The sequence below is a fragment of the Anastrepha obliqua genome, chromosome 3 (assembly GCF_027943255.1).
Source record: "Anastrepha obliqua isolate idAnaObli1 chromosome 3, idAnaObli1_1.0, whole genome shotgun sequence".
NCBI classification, from domain to species: Eukaryota; Metazoa; Arthropoda; class Insecta; order Diptera; family Tephritidae; genus Anastrepha; species Anastrepha obliqua.
Window position 1 is genome coordinate 27,176,122 of NC_072894.1, and position 16,298 is coordinate 27,192,419.

At 38.4% G+C, this 16,298-nt stretch overlaps 1 protein-coding gene across 1 annotated transcript; it reads left to right on the forward strand.

Annotated features, from left to right (window-relative positions):
- Positions 1 to 707: 707 nt before the first annotated feature.
- LOC129240904 (pupal cuticle protein Edg-78E-like) lies at positions 708 to 7,715 on the forward strand. Its single transcript, XM_054876973.1, has 2 exons — positions 708 to 798; positions 6,844 to 7,715. The coding sequence occupies exons 1-2, from the start codon at positions 787 to 789 to the stop codon at positions 7,348 to 7,350; spliced, it is 519 nt and encodes a 172-aa protein (XP_054732948.1). The 5' UTR covers positions 708 to 786; the 3' UTR covers positions 7,351 to 7,715.
- Positions 7,716 to 16,298: the final 8,583 nt, after the last annotated feature.

Genomic DNA, 16,298 nt, shown 5'->3' on the forward strand with positions numbered 1-16,298 from the left:
GTATTAGGTGGCTCTGCAGTGGATCGCATGTATTTTGTTTGTATGTATGTAAGTGCGTGTACAAACAACTACTCAGTTGGCAACACACTGAGCAACGAGAGCAACAAGTTCAAATTGTAATTGAAATTGATGAGTGTTTGAGTGCAAAGCCGTTGATGTAGGTACTTCGATGAATTTTGTTGGTCTGCAAAGGTGCGTGTTCGTTCGTATTTTTTTATGGGAGTGTGTGTCTGTCTGTGTGTATGGCAGTTGGTATGCATATCAAGTTCAGTTAGCGATTTTCCGCTACTCAATTTTTCATTTTAAAAATCTGTTTCCTCTTCAAAGAGATCCAAGCTGCTGCAGGCGGCGAAGTACCATTTGAGTTTGTAGTACCAAACATTTGTGTGTAACTACATACAGACATACATACTTATTCGTTCGTTTATGGTTTTTGCAAAGGTATTTTGTAATTATTATTATTTTACCACTATTTTGATTTCCAGTTTGTGAAAAGATTTTGATTTTGGATTTTCGGCGCACCGCTGCTATTCATCGATTTTTACACGTTGTGCACATCTGTGGTTACCACAGCGTTTGAGTAAGTATGTTAGTATGTATGCATGTACTTAAGTACGTGTACATGTGTGTGCTTAGGTACTTTGGTAATTGTGAGTCGTGCAATTAAAATCTTCGCGTATAAATGCGAATACGTTGACAGGTGTTGATTCAAAAACAATTTGAGTTTTAAAGTATCCACAACGTATTTGGCGTTATCGTTAGATTGCAAATCAATACTTAGAAAAAATGTCGAAAATTGTAAGTGTGCAGTTAAAGAAAAAGGATAATAAGGCAAAACAAATGTAGAAATTTATATAAATAAGAATTAAGAATGTCTTTAAGTGGTTAAAAAACGGAAATGAAAAATTCGTACTTTTTTAGAAACTGTAATTGAAGTGCATAAAAAATTAAAAACAAAAAAATTAAAAATTAAAAAATTAAGGATACAATTTTGGTTACAAAATTTGGAAACTTAAAAAACACCAGTCAAACTAAAACAAAATGATAAATAAAAACTAAAAAAGCCGGTGCCAGAAAAAGGCTATTTAATAAAGTATGGAAATTAGTTTTAAAAACATGTTAAATAAAAAATATTAAAAAATTTTTAATAAAAAATTTAAATTTGTTTAGCAGAATGCTTTACCTGAAAATTTTTTTAACATAAAAACAGTGAAAACTGTCTCAAACAGATTATTAGAAGCGGCTGTTTTTTAAGTCTTCGCATAAATTTTTTAAACTATAAATATTTGTGAATAGGATTGCTAAATCTCTGTCGGAACGAATTGGAGTAAAAAATAAAATCGAAGAGGCAAAAGTTTGGTGAAATTCTTGCTATAAATTTCAAAGTCACTGTTTTTTGAGTTTCCACGTAAATTTTTTAAACCATAAATATTTGTGAGTAGGATTGCCAAATCTCTGTCGGAACGAATTTGAGTAAAAAATAAAATCGAAGAGGCAAAAGTTTGGTGAAATTCTTGCAATAAATTTCAAAGTCACTGTTTTTTGAGTTTTCACGTAAATTTTTTAAACTATGAATATTTGTGAGTAGGATTGCCAAATCTCTGTCGGAACGAATTTGAGTAAAAAATAAAATCGAAGAGGCAAAAGTTTGGTGAAATTCTTGCAATAAATTTCAAAGTCACTGTTTTTTGAGTTTTCACGTAAATTTTTTAAACTATGAATATTTGTGAGTAGGACCGCCAATTCTCTGTCGGGAAAAAATTGACTAAAAAATATAATCGAAACGGCAAAAGCTTAGAGGGATTCTGAAGTAAAGCTTAAATTGCAAAGTCGCCAACAAAAGAGACTTTATTTAAAATTAAAATTTATATGTGTTATTGCTCAGCATATAAAAATTTTATTTAAAACTAGCAAGCCCGGCCCACTTCGCTGGGCACACTAAAATAGAATAGATATGGTTTAGAACAGAAAAGATATGGTTTTCATATTATTTATTTCTTTAATCTTTATTCAAGCGCTTTGGCATAAACAATATTTTTTGTTTTTCTATTTGTTTTTGAGTAAATATAAAATATATATAAAATATAAATTGAAAATCAGGAAAAAAGAAGATTGTTTTTAAATTTCAAATCAACGCATATGAATAACTAAGAAACAATCGTAAATTTTTCGTTTCAATTTATATGTTTTTTTGTTAAGCATTGGAGCTTTTTTAACCATTATCCATTTATATTTTTCAAAAAAAAAACGAAAAAAATTTCATTCACACATAATTTCATTCGGATTTCACATTAAATTCTCAAATTTCGTAAGAAGTTATTCACTGTTCCAAAATCCACTCCAAAAAAATTCACAAACAATTTTTACATATTGCACTTACGTTTTTTCCTTATGGCATCTAAATCAGAAAGAAATATTGACACATTGTAACTCACACTGTCAATTTGACAGTTCAGTTCCGCCCCAAGCGTTAAAAAAGTAAGCGACATTATGGCTGGATCAAAAGAACGCTATACCCGTGGTTGTAATTCGGTGCAAAGACACGGCGGGTCCACGTTTTGGCATATATTTCGAGACCCTAGTCATCAATAGGTATGAAAATTACCCCGTATTAAAGCACTTATCAACAGCTTTCATTTGATACCCATATTGTACATATAAAACCAAAGGTTACCCGGGTCCACGTTTTGACCTATATCTCGAGACCCCAGTCACGGAGCGGCATGAAAAATACTCTGTACTAAAGCAGTCACCAACAGCTTCAATTTGATATCCATATTGTACAAACACATTCTAGGGTCCACGTTTTGGTCTCTACCTCGAGACCCTAGTCACGGAGCGGCATGAAAAATACTCTGAACTAAAGCATTCACCAACAGCTTCCATTTGATACTCATATTGTACATACACGTCCGAAGGTTACCCGGGTCCACGTTTTGACCTATATCTTTATTCGAATTTTTCTCACCTTTTAAACCTTCCCTAGACCTCCACGAATAATTCAAGACCAAGATAAGATAAATCCGTTCAGCCGTTCTCGAGTTTTAGCGAGACTAACGAACAGCAATTCATTTTTTTATATACTATATAGATTTAAAATTTGTGCAGCCCAGCATCGCGATTTTTTTTGCATTGGCACTATGTTCTTCAACCTATTGAGCGATATGGCGGGCCACAGCAATGAAAATGTACCAAAAAAACAAAAAGAGCAAAAAATATTTACTACAAGCTTTAAACAGCAATCTCAATTCAATACTGACGAATGACAGCTGCTAGAATACTGTTATAAATCACAACAATGAGATTCTCTAGAGCTTGACGAACTTAGTGCCGCTAAACTAAAAAGTTTACAGCAAATATTTGAGAGTATAACTTAATTTTTCTTATATTTTTTTTCTAACCTTTGCTAAAGGAGTTTACTTTTTTTATGTAACATATCTCGAAATCGCATAGACTAATCCAATTTTTTTACCCCTACTCTGGAAGAAAAAAAGCTTTTCATGTCATCCTCATAAGAAAAATCATCTGCCGTTCGGAGTCGGCTTAAAATTATAGGTTCTTTCTATTTAAGGGAAAACAACAAGACGCCCGCCACAAATAGGAGAAGGAGCTCGACGAAACACCTAACAGTAGATTACGCGCCAATTCTTTTTTTATATTTATCTCGAACTGCAAAGTGTTGCCAGTTACGCTTTCTATAAGTTTCGTAGATTAAATTATTTAGCAAAATTGCATTGCAAAAAGGCAAATGACCAATGAAGATATATTTTTCTTGACCTACGAAAAGGGTTTAATCAAAAAGAAAAAAAAAAAAATCATATTCTTGGCAATAAGACCAAAGGAGTGTAAATTTCTTTGAATATAATAATATTTATTTATATATTTTTAATCTAAGGCTTAGTAATTTTATCAGACTAGCGGTTTTTGTAACATCTAAAGAATATTCGATCACTCTAGGGATTACCATACAGGGCTGAGGATGGCTACACATTTAGGCTTAAGAGGATGTTTTTTTGTTTTTTTTTGCAACAAAAACTGGGAAACTCTCATACGTATACCGGTATCCCCGGCTTGTAGCCTCACAGCTACACCTACCCACTAAACCCTCTCCACTATATACCACTCTTCACGCAGAACTGCCAAAAAGGTATTACCTCAAGGGACTGGTTAGCACCGTTGACGCCTACGAAGCTCTGTGCACCTTAAATCTTTATGAATATGTTTTACATACACGCAGATTCCCTTCCAGTTATCAGCTAATTTCAGCATAAAAACTACAAAATTTTCTCCGTTTACGATTTTAAGGTTTCGTGAGCATAGCGTGATTCACATCTTCTTCGTTTTTCGTGCAGATTGGACAGTTTGGAGAATTATTACGGTCAAATCTATGAAGGTATTTTCGAAATATCACATGCTCTAAAAGGAATTGGGTTAGTTGGTAGTTAGTTTCCCCATGGTTCCTTTCTAACCATGTTTCCTTTTCTAATAATGGGTAATAGATCATGCGTCCATCTACGCTTCGGGGAACTGTTCCGCCGGTCTTGCCAATGGGCAATCGCACGATGCCTTTCTTCTACTGCAATTTCTTAACGCTTTGCTCTACCGTCGTGTTCGGATAGTCTTATATATGTATACTACAGTTCTTCTACCAAAAATGCCTACCGGGATTAGTCCTGCAATGATGAATGAAGCGACGTTCGAAATTTGTATGGAAGCCGCAAATAGTCCGCAAAGCGCTTGGCTGATAGCTACCCGTTATCTTGTGATCTCAGGAGGTTCTGTTGTGATAAATACTAAAATAATTTTTTTAGGATTCTCTACTCACAATGAAATATCGATTGACAGAAAAAAAGTTCTCTAACAAAGGTCACCATCTGGCTGGCAATAGCAAACTTCGGATCGCAGTTCTCATAAAATCCATCTGTCATTCGGTGGTGTCGGCATAAAATTGTAGAGTCTTCTATTTGCAGGAAAATATCAAGGGGCGCACCACAATTTGGGTGTCATAAAGGTTGTAAGCCAATGATCGATATTTGTATGCGTATATTCTCTTGAACGCTAGGCAGTGAGCAAAAATCACATAACAAACGCAGAAAAACAAACGTTTCGAACAAACATAGGAGGAGGAGCTCAGGCAAACGTCTTAAAAAGTATATAAGCGCCACTTGTGTCTGACGAGAGCTTAGCTAGAAAAATTCCTAAGAAAAAATTTTACAGTGCGTTAAATGAAAGTGTGAATATCGCAGATTTTGTATGCGTGGCTGTATAAACGTAGTTTGAGTTATGGGAAAACAAGTAGTAGAAAGTAATATCCTGGTTTCTCTAAGCTTTCCAGAATTGTGAATATTTGAATTAACGCCAGCCATGCATAAAGTATTGAAGCTTCTTTGGTAGATGGGATATTGCTTGGGATATTTCCATCAAAATAAAAAAATTAAAAATCGCAGGGAAAATATAAGAAGAAATTGCTGACCCATCCGAATGCTCTTGCTACGGCATATTACGTCTACAACGAAAAGATCGCCTTCGCTGGTGGGAGATACGTAGATAAAAACGAATCCACCTAACGAGTTAACAGGCGGTTAAAGTAGGTTATGACTTAAAAGCTTAAGGCTGAAGGCTTAAGTTAGTTATAAGCGATTCAGTAAATTAAAAAAATTCCACAGGAAGATTGTTGAGTTAAGTTCTGAGAGGTTTTAGAAAAATTGAATGCAAGGTTTTACTGGTTAGCCACGTAAAGCACGGCCCTCGCACTTTTCCAAATTTACCTACTTTCTAAAAAAAAATCTCATTCCTCAATCCCCCTCAAAAACTTATCCTTTCCATCCTTAGTCCCTCACAATAGTCAGCGCATTATTTACATTGGGGCCACTAAAACAAGAAAATAAAGAAAAGCACACCGTTACACATTCCATCAGTGGCGCCAGTAAGAGGAAGCGGGCAGCCGCGGTAATAGCGCAGACACACCAAATTTAGCGAAGTCCTCAACCATCTTTGCGATCCTTCTGGCAGAAAAATGTGAAACACAGATGGCGCTCTAAGCAGTAAGAAGGCGTTGTTCCTAAGCAACGTCAGGTGGGTATTCCCACTATTCAGGACTGGTAGCGGCAGGCTAATCATCTGCCCTGTCAGATATCAAAATGGATTAACGAAACCAACGCAAACCTGAGTCTTGTCAAGGCCCTATGCTCCCGAGAGGAGTGAACAAGGAAAAAAAAACTGGTTAGCCTATAAGTTGATTCTCGACCGTAAGCTTGGTTAGCGGTAACCCAGTTGGCATATAAAGGAATGTAGCGCAGAAAAAAATCTCTCTTTCGTTGACTTGCAGGTAAAAATGCCTTAGTCCAGCCTTCAACCCAAGATGATACCCAAGTATTTCACTTAATTGGAGTACTAGTTGCTGGCTCATATTTAGTAAAATAAGCCAATTGTCCAAATCAAAAACAAAATATAAAATTAAAAAAAAAGTTACCTCGAACATAAACAAAATCAAAAAATAGAAATTTTATAAATGTAAGAAAAAATATAAATGAAAGACAATTTATAAATGAAAAGAATTACAATAACTTAGTAATACATAAAACCAAGAACAACTACAAAACACACACAACAAATAATGCCCAACTGCTGTATGAATGAACTGGTCAACTGTCAAAGAAATCACAGCAAGTGATAGTCAACTTCCTGTCATGCAATATGATACTCGTAACACTAACAAACTACATAACATACGCGTGTAGTCCATTGCATCCGCTTACCGGATATACGTACAAATATATTTACCAATTAATTACAAACTTCCGCTTTTTCCATCCTTCTAATTCACAAATTATTTCATTGCAGTTCGCTCTCGCCGTCGCCGCTCTCTGTGCCTCCTCCATTTGCCTGAGTAATGCTCTGCCAGCTGTCAGTGAGTTGTATGGTGCCCCGCTAAAAGGTGCAGGTGGTCGTGGTGGTGGCGCCAGTAGTGCTGATGCGCACGCCGAAATACGTAGCTTCACCAACGATCTGAAAGAGGATGGCAGCTATAACTACCAGTTCGAGACCAGCAACGGTATTGCGCAACAAGAATCTGGTGTTGGCGGTTACTACGCCACTGGCTCATCGCAATACTATTCGCCCGATGGTCAATTAATTCAGCTTACTTATACTGCCGATGAAAATGGATTCCAGCCACAAGGTGCTCATTTACCCACTCCACCACCGGTGCCAGAGGCTATCCTCAAGGCATTGGAATACATTCGCACCCATCCGCAACAGGACGAACAGCAACAGTATGGCTCGCAGCAAGGCCGTGGCAGTGCATCGCTTCCACAGCAAAAATATGGCGCACCCTATCGCAAATACTAAATACGTTTGATGAGTCGTGAAAACATACGTTCGCTCTCAAGTGCATAGGATTTCTTTCCCATAACTACCATTGCTCTTTGATTTTTATATGTGTAATTGTCGTATTGTGAAGATTGAAGCCTTTGCCAAGAGATTTAGTTATTGTTTTGAAAATATATTGTAAATGGATAGCTGTAACGTAGATGCTGGAAGTAATCTCAGCAACATGTGATAGAATGGTTAGTTGTGGAGTTTTGAGTGCTGACATTTGTTGTTGTGTTGATTACACTCTCATGAAAAAAAAAAACAAAGAAGAAATAATAAAATATTTCATCTTTTTGTTAGTTTTAAATGATGTAAATAAATTTTTGTATTGAAGATATAAATGCTCGTTTTCATTATTATGCCATGTGACAGTAAAAGTTAAATGCGATATAGACATAGCGCAGCGAATAAAGATCCAGCGGCTACGTTGGCTGAGTCATGTCGTCCGAATGGATACAAACGCTCCGGCTCTGAAACCCGATGTGGTATCTACTGGTAGTAGCACAGGAAGAGGAAGGCCTTCTTTGAGTTGGGAAGATCAGGTGGAGAAGGACTTGACTTCACTTGGTGTGTCCAACTGGCGCCGGTTAGTACGAGAAAGAAACGACAGGAGCGCTTTATTAAACTCGGCCAAAATCACGTAAGCGGCTATCGCGCCAACTAAGAAGAAGAAGACAGTAAAAGTTATCCCGGAGAAGCTTCATTTGTACGCTAAACTATAAATATTTATTTTCTCTATTCAAATACACTCACATGAGAAGCAAGGAAGCGTTCAGAAGCTCCGCGTAGAGGAGTTGTAAAAAGTATGTAAATCCAACCTTAAAGTCGAAGGATCGCACCATCGATTATCTAACCGAGGAAGCTGCCTACTGGTTACGTGAAAAGACGCCAAAACTGTTCGGCACGGCCGCTCTAGAGTTAGGCGCTTATGACAGGGACAATATGCTGGAAGTGCATCTATTGACAGTGAATCTACCGCGAATTGCCAACTGCAATAAATCAAAGAAGGCTCTGGACCTCATCATCACCCGGAACAGGCGTCCCTAACATACTTGTGGATAGTACTCACCAACAGGGGACTAAAAACTGTGAAACTATTAACAACAGGCATCGACGACCCATCATGTTCCCACGGCATTCGCTTCTACGTTACCGGAACGTCCCGGACTTATATTCGACCTAGGACAGTTGCTCCAGCAGAATTCCTCGTAATTGCATGGGGAATATTTATGCTGCTACAACAACAAAAACCAACTACTAAAAGCAAACAAGGAGAGCAATTGCAGGATATTCTACACATCCGGCACGACTCTACTTACACAAATAACGCAGTAATAAAGAACCTGTGACTGAAGCGACATCTGAACTAAAAACATCCTCAAAAATTGCGGAAAGCTCAGCTAAAGAAGTAGGCAGCAATCAAAATGACATTAACACTGGGATTAAAATTTCAAAGTTAGCTGAAGAAACGAGGTCACGCTGCAAGTATCGCGCTGTTACCTCTCGAAAGTGAGGGAATTGGCGACATTTAGAGCGATCTTGAGGCGTTTAGGCAACTTGGAAGAAGAAATCGCCAGGCACGTAGTGACTGGACTAGAGAATAGATGCACCTACAGAATATTGCGCTTGTAAGAGGAACTCATTCGTGGCCAATCTCAACAACTTGGTACTACTTGGGCCATTTTATGCATATATCTAGGTGTCAAAGCGTATAAAATACAGCTAGTGCAAGATTTGAAGCCGCCGATCTTCCAAAGCGTCGTAATTTTAGTCGTTAGACCCTTGAAAAACTCGCCGAAGATCTGCATTTTGGAACCCAAATTTTGTTCAACGATGAGGCCCATTTTTGGATTTTGGAGGCCCTACGTTTGGCTATTGACGTATTTGGGATGAAAAGCAACCCCATCCATTGAAAACAACGGGTTGGTGCGGGCTCTGGGCAGAAGCAATCATCGCCCCATATTTCTTCAAAGATGAGGCTGGCGTCAATATATTAGGTGCGCTACTAAGTTCTCGCTGTTTGTCAATAGATGCCACCAGCAGTGTGTGCTAGTCGATGCTAACATAATCTAAACGTCATAAACCAAGTATAGACATATGGCAAAAAAACTGCTTCGAAACATTAGTGATTTTGTTTTGGTATTATAAATTTTTGGTTTTGTGAAAATGTCTGATTTTGTGCCGAATAATCGTCATTTGCGGGAAGTGTTGAATTTCCTCTTTCATTCGAAAAAAACGGCGGTTGAAGCGCATCGAGAGCTACAAAAGTTTGTGGAGATGCTGCTTTAAGTGAAAAAACGTGCCGAAATTGGTTCCGTCGCTTCAAAGGGGGTGATTTTAATGTTGACGACCGTCCGCGTGAAGGGAGGCCAAAAACCTCCGAAGACGCTGAATTGGAGGCATTGTTCAATGAGGATCCGTGTCAAACGCAAGAAGAGTTTGCTTCACTATTAGGAGTTACCCGTGTGTTATTTATTATGAACTGTTAAAACCAAGCGAAACCATCACTGGGGATCGGTATCGATTTCAATTGATGCGATTGAACCGAGCACTGCGCGAGAAGCGCCCGCAATACGCGGAGAGGCATGAAAAAGTGATTCTACAGCATGCCAACGCTCGGCCTCACTTTGCCAAACCCGTTGAAACCTACTTGGAAACGCTGAAATGGGAAATCCTACCCCACCCGTGATCTCCACAACACTTGGTTCCAACAAGACGGCGGACGGCGCTACTTGACATGAGTCGCTTAGGCGAGCATTGCGGAGTTAGGAATGTCCATCATTTGTTAAGACTTTTCCTGCAGAATGTATGTTCAGTATGTTCTTTTCCTTTTTTTATGTGCGCGCTACCCTCAAGATTCCATCTGAAATCAGGATACGTCACTTATTCGCAAATTCCGCTCTTCAAAGAACTGCCGTCAAGTAGTACTTCGCTATTAGGCGCCGTTACAGTACCTTGGCTTTTCTTGGCTTCATTGTGTTGGCTTTTACCTCGCTTGCCAATCTGCAGCTTTCACTGCTTTCCAGCGAGCTTCGAATGGGAGATTTGGGCAAATCGAGGGCATTCGAATAAGATATGGTGAACATCTTGAATGAAGCCCCATCTGCAATGGTCGTATACATAGGATCAGGCTCGTGTTTAAACCGAACAGCTGTGATTTGGCGTGTGTGTTCTCCTGAACCTGAGCATTTCAAGTTCGGAATTCAACGATACGTGCAATGGTCGTCTGTTGAATTGCCTCACCTTTGTTGCCAGGTTTGCGTACTAGTTTCTCTTGTCACCGGGCGTTCGATTTTGCTCTCAAAAAGCTTTGCTGCCTCTTCTGTCAATATATCAAGTGTTGCATATAATAAATATTACATTGACATATTGAGTATATTGTTATAATGAAGAGTTGATATGTTGACTGAATGCAGCGGATGTATGACAGGTGCCAGCAGTTGACACCTTCGTGGCTTTGGCCCTCACGCATTTATTATCAGCGATAATACTGAAGCTTTTTTGCCAGTAAAGCCCAGGTGGTATCATTTATGTTTATGAGTAAACCTACCTATTTATGATATACATACCTATGCGAAGATGCGAATAAGTACAGTCCACTCCACTTAAATATAATTTTTTGGTTTGTTTATTATGTACTAGCCTTTGATTTAAATGCATTTCAGCGGAAGACCTTTGTTGCTGGCGCAATTATTTCTTGAATGATTTATTATTTTACTAATGTTTATAGAAAAAAGTGCCCCTGTTACAAGGAGAATTGAATACAGAAGTTGGCATCTTCTTAAAACATTTACTTTATTGTTCGCGATTTTGACAAATGTGTATTACATACAATAAAAAAATTAAAAATAAACAGGAAAAAAAAATGTAAAGAACTAGCAAGTTTTTGAAAATGCAGTGATGCATTGGTAATATTTTGATTTGTGATATTGAAATTAAACAGACTAATGAAAGCGAAGTGCCGGGTGCTAAATTGTGAAAGCCCAAATTAATATAAAGCCCCCAAATGCAGTTTTCTTGCGGTTTTATGTGGATGACGCCTCGGCAAGAAAGTGTGTGTGGGTATAATTCCATGTGTTTGGTAGTTTCTGTTGCTTTTGCTTTTCGCTTTCTTCTTCACAAACAAGTAATTCCCCTTCGTGTTGTTTGTGTATTCTTAGAGTTTGACGACACAGCGAATTCGGGAAGCCCAATCTCATATTCTATCATCGTCAGCCAATCAGCTGATCCTTTCAAAATACGCTGAGAGTCGGTTAACGGTCTGATCTTCACCACACCTCGATATATCTTGAACATATACGGAATTACATACAGTATATAAATGTGCTTGCATAATTTTTCTGCCCTTTATTAAAATAACAAATACAGAAATGGAGCCCCGTAAGGGTGGTGTATTAATCGATAAATTATTATTATTATTGGACTTTAGGTACAACATTCTCCACTTTTTGTGAAAATTATTTTTTAATGATTTTTAGCAACAAAACAACCTTTTGCTGTAAAATTTTCAAGTTAAAAAAAAATCTTCGATAAGATATATTCATTAGTTCATTAACGAAATTTTCTCCCAGCACGCCCCGCTGCTAAAAATTAAGTCAGCTTTCACCTTGTCCTTTTTGGTGTTGTATTTTACATAATATCTGAAAGTAGTTGTGTTCCCGGGTCTCGGTAGGTAGTTAGATAGGTGAAATGGTTGAAGTACCACTCTGGCTCTTAACAAGTAGCACTAAGCCCTATAACTGATTCAACATATGTCTATAGCCAGCCAGAGCTGTTGATGTAATGGAGAAAATTGATGAGATTTAGGTTGATGCCCTGCCCCAGGCTGTCGAAGATAGGAACACCAGTGACCTTAATCGCCTGGCTACCAAGCCTGGACATTTCCAGAAAAAGTGCCCAATAGTCTCCTTCTCTGAAAGCTCCCTACAGTTTCTGCAATGGTGATTAAATGGTAAACCTAGCTTTTCCGCGTGTGAGCCGATCGTCCAATGACCGGTAAACACAGCGACTTGTTTGAAAATTGAATGGCGCGGAGTCACCAGGACTTTCTGAGTCCTCTTTCTATTGTACTAGGGCCAAAGGGTTTTCGAAATAGCACATGAAGAAAAGGCGCTCCATCCTTTTTGTGCTTTCCTGAGAAATAAGTTGTGTAATTTCCCTTTAACAACAGTCAGGGGCACGAGATCTCTGAGACCGATTCAGTCCCATTCCTGATAAGCTCATTGGCAATTTCATTTCCCTCTGTGTTCCTATGTCCTGGAATCCAGATCAGAGAAATGTTACCGACACACACAAGAGATTTGATCTCTTACTTGATTAATTTGGATCTCCGCCATGGCGTCGTCAGTACCTTGATCGTGGCTCGGCTGTCGGAAAAAATGTTAATAACTCGCTCGCTCTCACGTTCCCTAAGCATTTTGCATGCCTGCAGTATGGCAAAGACTTTTGCCTGAAAAACACAAGTAGTATTTGGAAATTTTAAGAAAATAGGTCTAAGAAGGTACCTGTCCAAGAAAAAACTGGGTCAAACTTGCATTTCAGTTCAGTGCTGCAACAGTTTTTCTTGCTGTTAAGCGCGTTGCAGTTAAGTAGAGTTGACTGTACATGCATAAATTTAATTTTGTTATTACCGTTACATTTTATGACCTTATTTTGTAGCTCAAATCAGCCAATGAGCCAATCGTTTGCTCATTCATTCAAATATCATTTGTTTTGTTGGCAACCTGACATTTTCAGATGAACGCTTCACATAAAATTTTCATTAAGTTCGGAATTTTGATGGTTTTGCACATCAAAGCGGTCAGCTGTAAAACCAATTTTTGTTTTTCTGCAACATAAATATTATAATTACCTATATTTTATGTAATTAGACCGGCATAGCGTTTTGGTAATAATGAAATAGTAGATCCTCTCGCTTGTTATTATTAGGTACGAGTATGTCATTTTTTTTGGTTTTGTTGCGCTAGCTGCATGCGAGCTCTTTAATATTCCTTTAGCTGGAAGAATAAAGTTTTTCTCCTGTCTTTGTCACGTACTATCTGCCCAATGGTGGTTAAAATGTTTATCTTTCCAGTTGTGTGCTAATAGTCTCCATATGTTACCTTAGAGAAGAACAACAATTCATTAAATATTGATTAACATTAGAACTACCTTTTTCTATCAAATCGGCCATTTTGACCGATGCGACCCAATAGTGCTGGCCATTTATCAGGGCTTTAAAGAATTCATCCCATTGTGTTGTTGATCTTGAAAGCTCTCCAAAAATTATGATTCGCTTTTGCGTTGCCAGACACCCCCACGGGCGGATTGCTATTATAGTGCTACTCGAGATACTTACAGGAGACTGTCGTACACCATATCACGCGGTAAAACTAGATCTGGTGCAAAGTGATTAATGTAGAATTTTTGCCGTTACCTTCGGCTTCGGCTAAAGGTACCCTGAAGTAGCTTCTGCGTAATTGCACATATTTTTTTTGGTCTGCTGCCTTTCCAACTGCGGAAATCTCAGCCTGGTACGCACTGCAGTAATCTGGAAGCTTATGCGACTTCCTTAAGTCTAAATCCAGAGAGTAAATCCCAGCCCCTACTCCACTAGTCATTTTAGAACCCTCCATATAAAAGTTAAGTGCATTGCGGTTTGAGCTAAAGCCCTTATGTCATCCTTGTTTTTCGATAGTGATCTTGAATCTTTATTCCTCTTTAAAAACCGAAGCCATATAGTCCATATTGACTACATGGTTCTGGTTTATTGCGCTATGTTCACATGTTCTGTATGAGAGCTTGCTTAGGGCCTTTAGTCTTCCTGCAGTCTTAGTCTTACATAAGAAATTAAACTAAGCTACTCCTATCCGGCTCCTGGGTCTGACAGTTTGCTTGCATATACGAGGGGTGCCTTTTATATTTCGGGATTAGAGAACAAAAACAAATTTTAATCATCGAAAATCACTTTATTGTTTTTCAAAATATTCTCCATGAAGAGCTATACACTTTTGCATGCGTTTCAACCAATTGTCGAAGCACTTTTGCCACTCTGAATGAGATACCTCCAAAACATGCATTCTGAATGCCGCAACCGTTTCTTCAGGTGTCGAAAAACGTTGACCTCTCAGTTTGTTTTTTACGTACGGGAATAAAAAGAAGTCATTCGGTGCCAAGTCAGGACTATACGGCGGATGACCCATTAATTCGATGTTTTGGGTGCGCAAAAATGCAGTTATTTGAGCCGATGTGTGAGAGCTTGCATTGTCCTGGTGAAGAGTGATCCGTCTTTGGCGATTGGTTTTCCTAATTCCTTGGAAGACAACTGGCAAACAAATGGTTGTGTAGCACTCAGAATTTACTGTTCTGCGTTGTTCTAGTGGTACGGTTGCGACATGTCCAGTTTTTCCGAAAAAACAGGCGACCATTTGCTTGGAAGTGCTTCGTGCGCGAACAACTTTTGTTGGATTTGGCTCATCTTGAAACACCCATACAGTCGACTGCTGTTTACTTTCGGGCTCATACGCGTAAATCCATGATTCATCACCTGTCACGATGTCATAGACGTGTTTCGAAGCCCCGCGATCGTATATTTTTAACATTTCCTTCGACCAATCGACGCGAGCCTTTTTTTGAGCGATTGACAAATTATGTGGGATCCAACGCGAACCAATTTTTTTGACAGTCAAATGTTTATGCAATATTGAATGTATGCTGGTCCCACTATTGCCTAAGATTGTCTCAATCTCACGATAGGTCACATGACGATCTTGCAATATCAGTTCGCGCACAGCATCAATGGTTTTCGGAACAACAACTGATTTTGGACGACCTTCACGAAATTCGTCTTGGAGTGAACTACGACCACGATTGAATTCACTATACCATCGATAAACACTGGTCCTTGATGGAGCTTCATCGCCAAAACATGAATTAAGTTCATCCATGCAATGTTGCTGCGTTAATCCACATCGAAAGTTCTAAAAAATAATCGCACGAAAATGTTCACGATTTAATTTCATTTTTGGATCGAGATGAATCTTTTAAGTTACTGTAAACAACACAAATAGCGCTGGTATTTCAAAACGTTCTGAGTACGTAAAAGCCAAAAAATGTCAAACCTTGCGATACAGCTGTCAGTTGCCAGAACAACACCAGGGTTGCCAAATCCCGACATATAAAAGCCACCCCTCGTACAACAAGTAACTATCAAAATATCAATGCATGCGAGTAGATGTATGTAGGTATGTATGTATGTGCATATACTTATGTATGTTCATAGTTAAAACTCAATTAAGAATACTTGCACACATATACAAATTTGTAGTAATTTGAAATTTTCGCATTGATTTTCAGTTTTTGTGTAATACTCGTCACTTGTCGGATTTGTGGTCGCGCCAAAGAGGCTGTCCACTACCAGTACGAGTACAATCACTTTCATGACATTAATGCGCTTGCCCAAGCGAGTGAGTGAGGATATAAAATCTGCAAGCCAATAAACCGAAAGTAAAATCAAAAACAACAACAAAATAACGAAAATGTAGCTAAATTTCAGCTGTCATCATAAAACGAAGCAGTGTACGAGTATGTTAAGTATTTTTTGTTGTAAGTAGATGCGCTGTGCGGCCTATTAAAATGTTAATTGGTTTCGTTTTTTATAGGTGCAGCGATGTGTCGCAGTGGGCGATTATGACACGCACCCACAATCGGTGCGCATAAACATTTGCATAAGTAGTTTAGAACAAGTAAGGACGTGCTAAATTCGGTCCGAAACACACTTTATATACTTGCGCACATTTTAGTAAAATTTAATTAGGGCTGGCTGTTTATTTTTGCAATCAAACGAACTCATAGGCAAGGAGAGCTGTAACGTCAGATGAACGGAGCGAAACTTAGTATTAACGCATAAAAAGTGGGCGTGGTTTCTATTCGCTCTTACTAAATGC